General features: G+C 27.5%; 1 protein-coding gene across 2 annotated transcripts in view; it reads left to right on the forward strand.

Annotated features, from left to right (window-relative positions):
- Nucleotides 1–17808, forward strand: part of LOC114131724 (cAMP-specific 3',5'-cyclic phosphodiesterase) — a 657881-nt gene that overhangs the window by 193160 nt on the left and 446913 nt on the right. Inside the window, exon 1 of one of the 2 annotated variants that reach the window (XM_050200888.1) lies at nt 13048–13189. The exons of the other annotated variant lie outside the window; for it this stretch is intronic. Within the exon in view, the coding sequence (XP_050056845.1) occupies nt 13101–13189 (89 nt within the window). The 5' untranslated portion in view covers nt 13048–13100. Of the gene's footprint in view, nt 1–13047; nt 13190–17808 lie in introns of those variants that run through there. 2 annotated transcript variants of the gene reach the window in all.

Here is a 17808-nt window from a genome sequence, read left to right on the forward strand (position 1 = left end):
CCTAAATTGTTTTCCATATGGGATATTAAAATGTTACTAAAATAATTAGGAATAAAATAATAATGTAATATTATAGTTAGCTGGTTAAAACAATATGTTAGTCAATACCTAAAATAACAATAACAGTAATAATAATAATAATACGTATTAATAAAACTCATCTCGATTTTTTTTTCGAAAATGTATAACACGATTTGTATTCCGATTGCGTGATCAATTTTTATAAGTCCTATAGTTTGGCTCACTATATCGACGGACCTTTCTTCGGAATTTTAATACGAATCCGTATCGCACTATCGTAAACGTATTTTCACAATTATTCAACCATGCGTATAATAATATGTGTGTGTGTATTTATGACATATCATGTCCGCCGAAAAAAAGTGGAAATTACTTTTTGTAAACGTCATACGTTAGTTGTGGATTTTGAAATACTGAGTAAAAATCGAGCTGGGAAAATAAGGTTTAAATGGCTTAAAACAAGATAAATGTAAAATGTAAAAATAAAAATAATAAATAATAAAATTAAATTTAGGAATTAAATTGGAATAAAAATAAAAAATATTTGGTCTTTTTTTTATACTGAAAACATAACGTAAACTACACGTTTTAATATTCAAATTTAAAATATGTATATAGGACATCTCATATTATGCATTTGTGATGGATAGATATAGAAGTTTACAAGGATACTGTGATATTCTATATTAGAAGTAGATTAACATTAATTAACAAGACGAATTTACTTAACTATATAGACGTATAGTATATTATCAGCTCTGTGTGAAGACCAGTGTACAGTCGACTACCTAAGACTACATTATATATATTATACTATCAATGGAAATTGGTTTGAATGTTTGATCATGTTTCTATGTCTCTGTTATGTTATATTATTCGCGCGTGTATATTGAATATTATGATATTATGAAAGCCGTTTATACGTACCTATTCTATAGTATATTAAAATGTTTATTAGGTATATCTCAGAGATAGAGTTTGGTAGATATTTACATTGAAATGACCTAGAGTATGGCACATGGACTGTTTAACGTTTGATAAAAAACAAAACAAAAATAGAATAAGTTCGATGTTTAAAAATCGAATAGTAAAAAATTTAACTTATACAAATCACAAAGTTATACAAGTAGTTTTAAGATGCAAAGAGCATTTTGCTGTTACGCGTGTATCGTTGTAATATAATTATAGAAAATTCTGCAGAAATACATAAATGAAAAGACCCAAACAAACATGAGCCTGTGTCTTTATATAATTAACTAAAATCTAATAACATGCAAAAATATTATAATAAACCAACATATTCTCAGCTATAGCTCTACAAGTTGGTAGAGCGATTCTTTCTATTTGTCTTAATTTTATAAAAAGATAAGTTAAAAGAACAGTAAAATTATGTTTATTTAACAATTTATCAATAAACAAAGATAAACACTTTTTTAATAATGATAATATAATATAAACTGTCAAAAACATACATTCATATTAAAAAAAAAAAAACTTATATGGTTTTTAAAACAAATTCCTACTATAAATGAAATTATATCATGGTATATATTTTTTACGATTAACTGAGTATGTATAATGTTATACATATTACACAAAAATGACAGAAGTATTCAAAACTCTTATATTTTGGTTCAATATCGTACATAAAACCTAAGGTAGCAATGTGCTATTCGAACTGTTCGACTAACTTAATTCAAAAATGCCTCATTAAAACTTTCGAATTTGACCCTATTAATCATAATTATAGAACAGTGCATTAACAATATTACACTGTTCATAATTCTTTTTCGATCTAGTCAAAAACTTATACGAAATCTTCGATCACTTCGTTTTTCCTATTTAACATGTTGTCGTCGTGTATACATTTTGTGTTCAGTTTCACAAGTCCTCGGGGGCGCTCTTGTATTCAGATTTATCATTCGTGTTGTAGGGGCACTAATATATATCTATTATCTATATATTAAATACAATATTTTACTTCCTGTTAGTGTTTTTCTTCCCTTTATTTTATGTTATACTCACAAACCAATACATCCTCGCCGTTGAAAGTTTTATGCTACCGTAAATCATTACGTACAAGAATTGAAACGTAGTTATTATTGTGTATTATTATAATTGTTACGTTGAAAAAACACAATAATAATTTTGCTATTAACTATAGTTGTTGTATTAATTACAATATACATGTTTTAGACGGTTGGTGAAACGGTATATATTGTATGGCTGCAACTGCATGTTTAATTTATTTATTTTGATTTCGAAGCGTAATAACATTTCCATTATGTTCTCCATACGTATATTTTATTATGATATAATCAACACGAATATTGAGTTCTCAACAATGGAATAGGTAGTTTTTAATCAAAGGGAATCCACCCATCGATAAATTGTAAATTAAGCTCAAGTTTTCAATAAACGTCTAATTTAAAAATACCTAAAAATATAAATCAATTTATCGTAATATAAACACCATAATAATAATAATTATTATTATTAAAGATTAGGTCAAATGACAGTTATATGGATGTCATACCTGGTGATTTTACAGGTGAATTTGTGTACTATAATAATATAATAGTCATCTCCGTAGTTTCGATATTGCAATGAATCAATTTACAATGATTGAAAATGTATATTGAATGGGTTTTTCAGTTCTAAATCCTCCAGCGTACACGTTTATCAAATGCTTATACTTATGTGTGTATAAGGTCGATTTGTGGTACATCAGATTTACAATATTTCCTGTTCGGAAAACATGCAGTCAGCGATAACACGATTTCCATTTGCATTAACGGTCCAACCAAAATGTTGATAAAAAAAAAATAAATAAATACAATGTAGGTATGTATAGCATTTAAATCGTACCACTACCATAAATTAAAATATCTAATAGATTTTTATATTCCATACGATATCATAAATTTATTATTTATTATGTCAAATACGATTGTACCTATTATAGTTTTACCTAGTAATTTTCTAAAAAATCTAAACTATACCAACTACATAATATTTACGAACAGTCACTTGATGATAATATATTCTTTTATATTGAAACCGAAAATGCAAAAAATGAAACGAAAAATTCCAAGTCGAGTCGGTCTATTACACTTTGACTTTGTTGTCCATTAGCGATAAGTTATTTTCAAAAAAAATAATTAGTCCATATTGAAAATGTGCAATTTACCTTTTTTTCGCTTCAAACCCTTTTTTTAAATTTTACCTAAATATTTAAATATAATACTTATAATATTATATACTAGCTTACTTACTATTTTTCTTTTAAATTGCCTCACAACAAATATCCGTTATTTAATTTGGCCGTTATTGATATGAAATTATTTTCTAAAATAAAAGTGATCTAAATGGTCCTAACTATGTATTTTTGGCAAGAAACAGGGAACATAGTTTTTTTATTTTGGTTCACCATACCTATTTCACTCTCCTTCTTTCAATCTTCAACACCACTTTGATCAGAATTTACAACGCTGTATAAAATAATGGTAACGGTTCATATATTACTATCAATAATAGTAAAAGCACATTTTTTTAGAAAAATAGATTTTAAAATGTTGTTAAAACAATAGTTTTAAAACGTTAATGTATGTTAAATTAACAGTGTTTTGAAAAATATTAGACAAAAATGTAATACATTTTAAAATATTATTAAAATATGCGATAATTGTTTTAAAAAATAAACTATTAAAAATATTTAAATAGCTTCCCTAAAAATGACTGAATTTTTATTATATAAAAATGTAATGTTTGTATAAAAATAGGGTCCCATACAAAAATAAACTATCATTTCTATGTATGGTCGAATTCTTAATGTTAAAAATGTCCAAACTAATTCTCTTTAATTATAGGTACGTTATAGTTAATTATTAACTAAAATGGTTTAGTACTAATTATGACGTCAATTATAGACCTTGCATTAAAACATAATGATACACATAATACAAATTAAATTGTCATAGGTAATCCTACTCTTCTTTTTTAGATAGATTTATTCAACCGTTGTATTATTAAATATTTTGAAAATAGCAAAAAATGGTTTCTATCATGATTAATATTTTTAATACATGAACGATTATCATTATTTGTGATAGCAATCGTAAAACAAAATGATTTCAATTGTGCATAATACATTTGTAATATTTTTAGCACACCCCCAATATAAATATCTGTTGTTATTTTTGCATATTTTCCTGTGAAACTTATTCTGTCTTTAACAATGAAATAGATCAACGTATTTTGTGATTTTGTGTTTTTCATATCTTCCAATGATATCAATGAAGGTCCAATACAGATTTCAAGTTCAGTACAAACATTATTCTTTTGCTTGTAAAATAAAAAAAAACTATGCCCTTCTGTTTTCTAAACCAAAAATAAACAAAAATATACCATTCTACGATCACTTTTATTTATTTTTAAAAACAATTTTATAACAAACTGTTAACCTTTAAAATCAAAAAATCTTTTTTAAAAAAAAAAAAAAATTACTAACAAGAGTTTCTAGTCATAACATATTGTTGCATAAAAACTGAACGTTTAATAGATTAGATTATACAAATAAACTACTGGAAAATATTACTCTTCTGGCCCAACAAATTAATAATCATATTAAGCATAGTATTGTAGTACGATACGTAGTTGTATCAGTGCGTTGACTGACTCCGCTTTATCCGTACCTTTTTTATAATTTTACAATATTATTATGAAAGCAAGAGCCGATATTATACAATATAAATAACTACATTTTCTCTGTTGCAGATTGAATTATATATTAGGTATACGTTTTTAAATATTGTTATAAACAGGGTATCAATGAGGTTACTGTGTTAACACAATTTTATTAATTTTTAGTCGTTATGAGTAGCATTAAATAAAATTCCCGTTTAAAACAATAATGTGGAAGTGGTCGTACTTGAAATTGGCAACAAAAAATAAAGTTGTATCCACCCAAAATAAATAAATACCATATATTACGTTAAACTAAATAATCAGTTTTTAAAGGTACAATTGAAAATATGGAATAATAATCTTTGCTACGTTTGCGTATAATTTTATGTAATGCTTAATAAATAATTTAACGATATTAATAAATCAGGCTATTAAGCCGATAATCAAGTCGGTATTAAAGATCAATTAAACTTCGAGTCACTTGACACTTTCAACTCAAACTTAAAAATATTGTATTTATATATTTTTATGGCTGTATAATTTTGTAATATTATATAGAACAAAATTAATTATAAGACCATCACCCTTTCATTCAATAAAGGCTTTCAAATAACACCAGAAACTCTCACACACCATAAAATCGTTTTAAGAAAACGTGCATATCGATTAGCGCCTAAAATTTCAAAAAAGGTAACATGATATTGTCTCACCAAAGTGACTTAAAAGTTGAACACTATTAACAAATACCTGTTATACTATACAAGAAAAGTACACGAAATATACATTTTACACATAATAATCACGACATTTAAAATAAATCACAAAATAGATAATGCGGGTACTTATCGATCGACGATAGATATAGGTAACTGGCCCACATGTATTATCAAGTTATGGTGTGATGGAGAATGGAAAAAATTACCAATACCTTTCTTTACATGAGAATGATAATAATACTTTTTTAAATAGGTAACAACAAATACGTTTTTCTGCAGCGGAGATAAATAAAATCTATGTAGATTTTAGACAGTCATATTACTTACAGATTAAGAGAAAAAATACATTACAATATAACTTTACCTAGTCTTACCGTCATCACAATTTACCGTTCTACAATTAATTTAAGTTGACTTGTGAGAATGGTGTTCCATTTCATTGTTTCACTGACCCGTCGTAAACTTTATTTTTCATTTGCTTTTAAATACAATAGCTCGAAGTGTATGCTTAAAAATGCAGTTATTAAAACACCAGAATAATTTAAATTTAATCTATAATATTCTTGATATAAATATACTTAAAGAACTTATCATTTTTATTTTTTTTTCTAAATTAAAATATTTATTTGGTGTACATATATATACTATAATATACAAATCGATTTTTTATAAGTAGTTTATGAGTTATAAGTATTTAAAGTTTAAATGCACCAAGTGGAGTGCTATTTAATAATGGTATCCTAAAAATGTTGGTCTCTATTACTTCACTCATTTAAAAGTTAATTACCTATAATTCAAAAACTACTTGTTAAAATTCGATTTGCATAAAGTCAAGTATACAAAAAAAAAATATTCTACTGTGGAATAAGAAATTTAAAAAAATGGTGAACATATTATTATTTAACAATGAGTTCTGTAAAAAAAAAAAAATAATTGTTCTTAAAATAAAGAATCCTATGTCAAATGATTTTTTATTAAATATTTAATTTTAAAAAATTAAACGTAGATCAAGGACGAATAACTATATACCTACGTACAATATAATATTAATATATACAATAATACTCACTTGAGAATTAAAATATCTGAAAAAAAAACACTCAAGCTTTGATTATAGGTAAATTTACTTAAATATTAAAGCTTTCAACTCTACTCTAAGCGGAGTCCTACAAATCAGAGCTCGTATTCATTATTGAACAAGTTCAACCGTTGCCAATAGACCGGACGTTATTTATTATTGTTTTCTTGTACTTTTTCTCATCCTCGTTTATTTCCGTATTTTACGAATACTTATATATACTATTGAACAAAAGCGTCGCATTACTTCTATCTGTGTAATTAGGTTACACGATGAGATAGAGAAACCGCACAATATTATATAAAATGTCATGTCGGTCTTTACTCGATTTATAGTACCGATGTGGTATGTGGTTATTACAATTATGGTACCTAGGTCCATTTCGCGATATTATTATTTTCTCATATTTAAAGGCACTTATGACTATCGAAATATATAAATATTTAGGCGATTAGCAAGGATTCGTGATTATTTGTATATTTTTAGTTGCTATACATATTTTATGTTATGCTATTTCAGCTAAATTCCCTCAAATCTACCAAAAATATAATTTTAAATAGTTCAGTGAAACTTTTTATAACGGGCACATGTAAATAGTGGATATTTTTTTTATTTTTTATTTTTTATTTTGTTATTACAAACTTTCTTTTCTCTCTTAATCCCTCCAAATAGTGGATAGAATTTTACCAAAAAAAGTGATCACTATAATTTAGTGGTTTCACGGTATACATTTTGTGTAACTAATTGTTAGAATAAAATCAATATATTTATAAATAAGTTATTTTTAACATTTTAAAAAATAGTAAAATAAATACTCCTACAATATAATTTGTATATTAATGTAATTATTCGTATATTAAAAAAAAAACCGATAGATTACGAGGTATATTATGTCGTTGTAAATAAATAAACAATAACAGATCCATAATGTAAAAACTTAATAGACAAAATTACAATTTTTGACTTGAAGGATTTATATAATATTTTAAACAGATATAACTGTGTACGAAGTATAATTCTACCTGTATTAGTTTAGTTTTAGTACGTATTGATATATTACATTAATAATTTTTATCTGAACCCTAAATACATTATATATATATTTAATACAATTGTTTCTAAACTTAAAATTTGTTAAAACAAATAATAATAATTATGTACATTTATGTATCGGTTTATAATAATTGTAACCGATGAAATTGAAAATTTGTTTAAAATTTGTTCTATATATAAATCGTTAGATAAATCTAGTTCAATAAAAATTATTGATACATTTGTAAATCTATTCTGGCTAATGGAAGTTCGAAGACAATAATTTATAATATTTCTCATTGCAGAGAATAACCTTTCGCATGTCACAAAGCTGATTGGAATCATGAATAATAATGAAAACAGTTTATATAAATTATGATAAAGCTAGAAAGTATGACTATTTACGTGCGACACAGCTTTTATTCACTATCTGAGCACTTTCAACTCAATCATTTTTTCAATTATTTATAATTCGCGATCGTTAGAAAAATATTAAAAACAAAACGTTTTGAATATACTAAATAATCCGATGAAAAAAAAACCACGTTTACCATAAATTATAGACAGGTAACAAATTTAAGATTTTATGCTTTAAACAGAAAACATACATTTTCTATCGGGACTATGCCAGTCTAAGACCTTCCTCCAAATCACGTCTACGAACATAATAAATAATAATATACTTGTTGTCGCTTTATTTGGATCGGTATCTATAACGACCGCCACCTTGTTTATTACATTAATCGTCTGTTGACCCACTTGACCCGATGAACTGCATAATATTGAGTATTACCGAATGCAAAACAGAGCCTAGCAGATTAATATAATACGAACGTGTCGGGTGTTGGATTATCGCTCGGCTGATTTTCCAAAACTATCTACGATGTGTGATATATTATATAGCTAAATCCGACACGCGCATACGACAATAATGTACACACAATATAATATTATTATGTAAAATTATGTGGTATTATTGTAATAGGTATAATCGTAACTTGGCTACCAAGTGCACGTAAAATCGACGAAACGAACGAATGCGCTTTTATTATTATGTATTACACTGTCTGTATTAACGGACGTTGCCCGGGGATAAATTAAATGAAAATCTACCTGCGGCAGATAGAAATAAGTGACTTTTTTCCTTACTTGTATCCAATTACAAGCACAAATAATCGAATATGCGGTTATGATTTCAACATTATTAATATAATGGGTAAGCCACCCTAAAATAATTGGTTCAATCGATTATCTAGACCTTCTTCAAATCATCAGAATCTGCCAAATATATTTTCGTTCGATAAGCCCTAGCCATACGCTGTGTCGTATTTTATATTATATTATAAAATAGCTGTTACCTGTGGCTTCCATTCTAATACTCTTATGATCCTACTGGGATCCCAAATAATATTTGTACAAAATTTGGTCCCTATCGGTCAAAAACTGTGGATTTGGATGAGCGTAATTATATATAATCTGACTATCTATTACAACTTATAAATTTATCATTTTAAATTTCTTTCAGTTAAAATATTATCAATCGTTTTTTGTCAAAATCGGTTGAATATAATTATATTTTTATAGTACGAGAACGTAAATTTTAACTAAAATACTTTTTAGTCTTAATTCTCAATTATATTATAATCGTTCACAATTATATATTTATATAAAATTGTATCTATTAAACTAAATGGCAAAATATAATACAATACAGAAAATTTAAAATTATATCCAATCAAAAAACAAAATATATATATATATATATATGTTATTATCTGTAACCAATGTCAATCCTATATTTTATAAGTAAAAAAAAAACCATTCGATTTTGGTTAGACAAAATAAAATACATGTTTGAACACACTGTAAAGTCATCTATATGATAGGGGTAGAAATACAAAACTACAAATCCACATTGGGTCTATTGTAATCTATTGATATAAATTTTAATGAAAATGACATAGGCGTTTTTGAGTGTATAGTGAAAAAAGAGAGGAGCGTTAGTTTTTTTATGTATTTAGATAGTTTAATGACCACTGTGGTGCTAAATTCTGAATTTATAATATTTACTCGGCATCAGCTGCAACGTAGATTATTATAAATTATAATACCTATCGTCATAAAACCAATTAATTATCGTTACGCGGCCTAACGCCATATAATAGACGTATAATATTATTATGTTAACTTTTAAATATTGATGTACACGTAATGCATTTTTGACACAACAATGACTTTGAACATATTATAATACCTACGGTAGGTATGCGATCAGTATAAAATATAATACTGTCTGAAGTAGTCTACACAGTGGCATAAATATAATTCATCATTTTTTAGTTTGCTTAAATAATATACTTTAATGTCACCATAAAATATATTTAGCTTTAAATAGTTTTGGAAAACTAAATAACCATCAAAGTGCTTAATCGTAATAGTATTAATAATATTATATTGTATTGTTTATTCTAAAACGGTTATTATATTGTTTAGAAAAATATAAAAATTTAACATCCGCTAAACATAAATTATATATGGGATAGGTACTTAATGTTAATTTTAGAAAAATAAATAAATATTTTATTGTAATGTCGGTATTTCAATGATTGACTTGAAAATAAAAAACTCGTGAATCAAATTATAATTCTTTAAAAATGCATTATAGAAACGATAATCTATTTTATATCTCAAGGTGTTTATATAGATAAAAAAAATATGTAATAATAATAAACAGAGCGGAAAAAAATTGTACGATCGACGTATGTCATCGACGAGTGTCATGGTTTTTCAATTATGTCATAAAATTTGATAATATCTCAGAATTCAGGATTTAGGGTTCAGGCTTCTTCGTAGTAAGATAATAGAAATCAATATAATGTTATCGACGTAAAATATAATAAAACATAAAAATCCACGTAAAAGGCGCTCGCTAGACGGGGTAATTCGCTTGTGCGGTTACATCTCGGCAAAGGTATTACCTATATCACCGCGGCGGCTGCGTTTTCTATAGAGGATTTGCAAGTATAGAGATTGAAGCATATTATTATTATTATTATCTATCTCACAAGTACGCGTGAAATGAAAACCACGAAAAAAACGTCAACCCATGATGTTGGTACACGGCGGCGGGGCAGAAGGTAACACGTGTCACTCGGCGTTTTTATACGCATGTTTTGTTTCTTTATGTTCTTTTGCTTTGTCTTTTCATGTATCATACGCATAATATTATATTACAACGTACAGGATAATTCATCAAGCATGCTTACCAGAACTATACATTCATCATTAAATTTATTAAAATTTTCAAAAAATGTATTTGCTTTTATATCATTTTAAGAACGTTTTGGGGGAGTACACACTTTTAAAAAAAAAAATAGAAATCAACTATTTATTTATTGTAATTTATTTATTTGAATAAAACATCATATATCTAAATCAAAAGTTTACGAACAATTTGTTAGATATTAAAACGGAAATACTAATGATAATTATTTTATTTTTTAAAAATGGTTTTTTATTTAACTATTAATTACTCATTATATTCGGACAATTTTTCTTTAACCCCTATGATCTTTATTTTATATCTTTCAAACATATTATCATAGATTTTTTACTATCCTATTCTACAAAGCAATATAATTGTTCAAAACATCAACATTTTCAAAATAAATACTACATGTATTTAATGATTTACAATAAATAAAGGTGATTTTTATTTTTTAAAAAAAAGTATGTATATAGGTACATGGACGGCGGTCCGCTTGACCTGTCAGCCGGCTTTTGTGATTTTTTTTTTTTTGTGAACCACTCATACGCGATTGTCTGAAGTACGTACTATAAAAATATATCTATACCGTAAATAATATCAGACGTTATACTGTTTTTCGTTTGAATGATTCTTATTTTATTTTTTGATTCTTAACCAACTCTATAGTCAACATATATCAGTTAGTTGAAAGATATTATTATGTATGAATAATGGCAGGAAATAATTTAATGTCTAGACGACGAGAGGAATGCATGCGAAACAAAGCTATCGTCTAAATGTTTAACAGAAAAAAAAATGATACAAATTTTCTAAAATTTCAATAATTTGTAGGACTTAAAGTTTGAAAAAATATTTCAATTTTAAAAACAAAATAAAATACCATAGCATATCACATACATAAAAAAATCACAAAAACCGAAGACCGTAGTATCAAGTCCATGGCTGATCGACAGTATCTATGTCGAAACGTTTTAATTAATAAAAAAAAAAACTGTATGATATTGGGGATAATTTTTTTAACAGTAAACACTCGTTATCTGGAAGTATTTTAACGTTTTTTAAAAAAATTTTAATACTTGATTTAAAAAAATAATATCAATATAATAAGATAATATTTCGGTAAAAAAAAAAAAAAACTACTTTTATATGATTGTATAATAACAGTTTTTATTTTTCATTATTGATAATTTCATAATCCTGTGCAGAATATTTTTCTAAAAATGTTGATACTTAAAATAAATATAATCGGAGCTATATCGTAAATCGGGCACATGTTTTTATGCTCTAAAAATCCAACATAGTATATATTTTATAATATGCTATTAACTAGACAAGTGTATTTAGACTTTTATTATAAATTTCTTGTCATTTTTATGACGATAAAACATATCGTCAGTGGTTTTAAAGGTTTTAAACGGAATACTGCAGATTATTAAACGGGAAATATAACGATTCTAAATAAACTTTGCCTCCTTAACGCGTGTTATAAAGTTATTTTCCTCGAGTAAACCCCTTAAAACGTTGTGAAAAATAAAAAATTATCTCGAAAACTGTCAAAAAAATAGACGACGATAATATGAGAAACGTCTTCTCTTTTCTGCAATAATTCGAAAACACATCGTAAGACGATCGCAATGCGACGTACAAGACACGTAGGTGATGTGTAGTTATCAGTCATTCTCAGACGAATAATCTGCTCGGGAGAATATTTTCAAAAAAAAAAAAAAAAAACTAAAAAACGTAAAAACTCATCGAGAAGACGATATTGTTTACTGGTAAAAAAAGAATCGACTCGTATAATAACACACCGTTGTTGTTGTTGTTGTTGTTGTTGCGTGCGATGCAGTTGTGTCGGTTTCCGCAAGCAATAGGACAATCATCGCGAACTCAAATATCGTTCAGGTTCAATCGCGCGAAGACGGTGGTCGGCGTGTCCTCCGCTGCAGCTCATCGCGTCAGTACCGTGGCCGGTCATGACGAAGTGCTGGTGACCGGTCACCGCGGCACAGGCGACAACACGGAGACGTCGACGGAAACGGCGGCCGCGGCCGAGCCGCCGGCGGACGGCGGCGGCGGTGGTGCCGCGGCCGCCGCCATGGCCACCGTCGTGTGCGCGTACAAGCTGGACGTGGAACAGATCCGCCGCGAGATACTGTCCGGCGGCCGCGGTCGCCGGGCCCGCAGCGAACAGGGGCCGCACCCGCGGGACGTCCAACAGCAACAGCACCTGTGGGCGGGCGGCGGCCGGGCGTGGACCGGCCGCAGCCCCTGGGCCGTCAAGCGCACGTCCGCGCCGGCGATGACCACGCAGGCCAGCGGTTCCATGCGCGTCGCCCTGGTGCTCAGGACTCGCCGGTCGTGGCCGGTCGCTCCGCTGAAAACCCGAAGGTCAGTAACTGAACAGTATAATATAGTCGTGTACGCGCCACACTGTCGTCGGTGGTGTGACGATAGGTAACTGTGAACATAACTATATTGTTATCGCTCGGTTAGGAGCAATATATCGCTCTATAACTCGCGAGCTGCTATACTGTAAACGGGAAAAATATAATATATCGTCAACGGCATACGACCGGGTTTGTGGTCGTTGTGGTATATGGTGCCGGGTATATTTTTGGACGTGGTTAAAACTACTCTCTCCGAACATTTCCGACAAAATTCTAACAACAAACTCTGAGAAACTTTTGTCGAAATCAGTAGAGTAGTTGCTTAGTCTGTATATACAAGGTACACACATGACGGTATATAGCCTTTTGTTGCGTGTGCACTTTTATGACAAAAGATAAATTAAATATTTTTTCTATTATTATTAAAAAAAAAAAAAGTAATAATATTTATCATTTAATATAAAATAAATATTGATCGACTATACAAGCTGCGCATACAATATAACGAGGGAACTAATTTATAAACTGAGAATATGCACAGCACATCTAAGCTCTATCCTCAAATTTCGCCAAGTGCACTATAAACCCACGATTCATTTATTCTATTTTTTTTTTTTTAAATTCCCTCTTCAGAACTTCTTCCACTTCAGGACTTGAGATGATCATTTGACACTTCACTTCCCCCAACTAAGGCTCTTTACGCAGATGCATCACTTCTGCGTTCTCACATACTGTTTTTTTTTTTTTTTACTCACGATCAAACATTCATTCTTTCTCTTTTTTGATTCTATCCCCTCCCCACCTTCGTTTTTTTTTAGCACAGTGTAAGCTATTTGTGATTTTGAACATTTTACATTATCGATAGTTGCACTTTCGTACAACCGTTCTCTTGAAACGTCTGTATTAATTAGGTTATCCCTTTCTATTTGACTTATCCAAAATTTCCGTTCACTTCCCGTTATCATCAATATTTGTATTTCCTTCATTATTTCAATCTCATTCTTTTTTCATCGTATCAACATATTTTTAATCATAAAATTCATCATTTTGCTGCTACTGTTATGCCAAGAAAATTGTTCGTCTAAAAATATGTGGAAACTAGTTTTTAACTACATTAATTTTACGTAGTTCATTCCACAATATTAAAATTTAGACGCATGATATTCAGCAGTAGTTTTAGACATGTAAATTAAATGCATTAAGTACTCAACGTTACAGTGATTGGTTTGGTCTCACTAAAAATTGAAATAGGTATACAAAGCATATTTCATATCATGGTGAATCCCTGAATCTTTGAATAACATAAAAATGTTACTATTTTTATTTCGTTTTATTGATTGTTTTATTGTTATGTGTTTTATTTTACTATTATAATATAGTATTCAATAAAATAATGATATTATGCAACCGCAGTGTGAGATTGTTTTTCAAAATAACATTTTTTAGAACTTTCGTAATTCCGTCACTCTCACAAACATTCAAGATAGGTATATTATTTATAACTATCCATCCGAGCTGTAAACCAATATTTTCACTACGACAGCAACAAATCTAATATTATATTATATAATATATACGTATTTCCATGCATACTTTGTACTACATTACAGCTAAATATTGATGCCATTGCGTCCAATTGGTATTTTTTATAAGGGATGAGATGGGATGATGGGCAAGCTGAAAAAAGATGTTACCGTTAAATTAACTACTATTGTGAAACAAAAATTGAAAAACTTTTTTACAGAATGTAACATTGTTACTATATTATTTATACTCACACATTATCTACGTACATCGTAATTGGTTTTTGATAGTTTCTTCGTTTATTTATTCATAGTCTAAAAACAGAAAAAAACATTCAAATAGTCAGAGATAAAATATTATGTCATAGGATTGGACTTAATAAAACATAATATATTCAACAAAAAAAAAAAAAAATCATGTTTAAATCTAAAAATAGTCAATAAAATGTAGTTATAATATAATTGTGCCAATGGTTATTTTTGTTTTAAGAATAGTGTATAATTAGTTAAAAATATTGAAAATGTGCAATTTTAAATTATATTAATATATATTATATTGTATTATAAATTTTATAACTATTATTCGTATAGTTAGATGCATTTTACTATTTTTTTTTTTCAAATCAAGTCTAAGTTTCGTTTTTGTGAAGACATAAATATATTTATACCATAGATACTTTCTAAATTTGATTACTGCATCCAGTTCTGATCAATTTAATTAGTGCAGCCAGCATAGTTAATTGAATACGTCATTATATAATTTTTATTTTTATAAAATTTATAAATTAGGTATATAATGTGAATGTTCTTAACTGTTGACAAAAATTGGAACACGCTTGAGTTAATGTTGTCGTTTATCATCAAACTTAAAATAATCTTCTTTTTTAAAGTATTATTTCATTGGGTTTCCGAATAAAAAATATTACTATTTGGGGTTTTGTGATCTCTAAACGTTTAAGAAACAGCGGTCTAAATTATAGGCCAACCCGACAACAAAACACCATGCGCTCAGTAACGGTTACGCATGCGGATGAGTGGTGTCATGTGGCAGATTGGTAAAGAACAGTGTTTCCGTTTTCCGACAGTGACTTAACCGTTTTCCGCCAAAGGTTATACTTCAACTTCCGCCAAAAAAATATTGATCGATAACCGCTGAACCTAAATCAAATTCGTGATGATTACGATACACGTTCTTTGTCTTGTGTCATAAATATTGATCATAAATACATAAACTATTATCTACATAATATGTTATTTTACTAATATTACTAACATAACTGTTGTATTTCCCAATATATACGTTGTCATACATAAAAATAGATTTATATTTGGTACATTATAACGTATGGATAAAAAAGATATTATAATTGTGTGAAAATTAATTTAAACGGAGTTTAAAAGTCATTGTTTAAAAGTTTTGTGATTAAATAGATATCACTGGTTTTGCGTCCAAATTATAAACTAAATTAAATGAAAAAAAATATATATGAATATATATATATATATAAATTACAAAAATTAAAATATACTTTATTATCTACATTCACCCATGATAAAAGCAGTAGTATTTGTCCAATAATTTACAACTTTAATTACCCGAATCTGATATTATAATAATAAGACCGATACTATATTATATCGTTACACCATTGCATTATTATATTTTATATTATTACTACTGCATTTTGGTGATAAAATTATTTAAAGTGAATATTTATTTTATAAAAAAAAAATTGAAGTAAAATAGTTACAACACATTTCATTTATGTTTAAGTCTGTCACATTCGTAATATAAAAACTATAATATAATATGATACCCTAGCTTAAATCTTATATTATTTTCTTTTGTATAAAGGAAATATAACTTACTTATAGATATATGTCTATATGACTTCAGCATATTACATTTTATATATAATTAAATCAACACCAGTTCATTAAAATAGTAAATTATGATATAAATAGGCTTATATTTTAATAAATCTTAATTCATTAAAGGAAAATAATAAAGAATAAATATTTGTAAACACGGTCAACGTCAAAGTTAACTTAATAGGTATATGTATTTATAATTTGATTTAATATTTTAAGAAATGATTTTAACTTTATATTTCCGAAATGATTAGAAAAAAAAACAAAATATAAATATTAGTGACATAATTGAACAGAAATTGTTAGTTTTTATTATTCTGAGCTATATAATTTTGCTTTTTAAATATCATACGCGTAAGTGTCATTATTCATTAGTTTATTGTGATAACTGATAAAATTAAGTAGGTATAAAACGAACATTTTTGTATGCACTTCTATTACTCAATCACTAATTTTTATATGAAGTATATCACTATATTTTATAGTAATAACAATTTTAAAATATTTTTAGTTTTCTGTCTTACTTGTATTGTTATAATTTTTTTTTAAATAAAAATACATTAAACTTTGTATTATTTACATTATTTTATACTACAATGAAACTAATTATTATACTATAAATAAGAACACAAGGTTTTATTTCACGTGATACAATTATAGCCATTAATAAAGTCGGTTAAGTGTTTGAAAGAATAATTTTATACCTTATCGTTAAAAACGCAATATCTACCAACTATTACAGGTCATACTTTTGAACTATTCTACAAATTATCAATTATAGCAGATGCGTGTGATAAAACTTTTAATTTCAATTTTAATATTATATTGTTTGGGTTTAAGTAAAGAATTAAAAAAAAAAACAACTTGTTGATAAATACGAGTTTCGAATATTAGATAATTATATTATTATTTCACAGTGTAATAACTTTATAAGTATATAGTTTTCTCAAAGTAAAGATTTAGAAACTTAGTCTTTGAGCGATACTGAGTTGAAGTTACGAACGAGATCTTTATCTCATTTTCGATTGAATAATTTACATATAGAACGTCTTAGTAGAGATTTTAATGTCGAACATTTAAGAAGGCATAGGAATGCTATAGAAATATATAATATTATATAATATCTTCATTTGCGTACATCTTAATTACTATAAATGACGTAATATTCTGAATTTTCAGAAATAATCAACGTTATTATTTTATTTCAATATGATGCACTTGTAAA

The sequence above is a fragment of the Aphis gossypii genome, chromosome 1 (assembly GCF_020184175.1).
Source record: "Aphis gossypii isolate Hap1 chromosome 1, ASM2018417v2, whole genome shotgun sequence".
Classification (NCBI taxonomy): domain Eukaryota; kingdom Metazoa; phylum Arthropoda; class Insecta; order Hemiptera; family Aphididae; genus Aphis; species Aphis gossypii.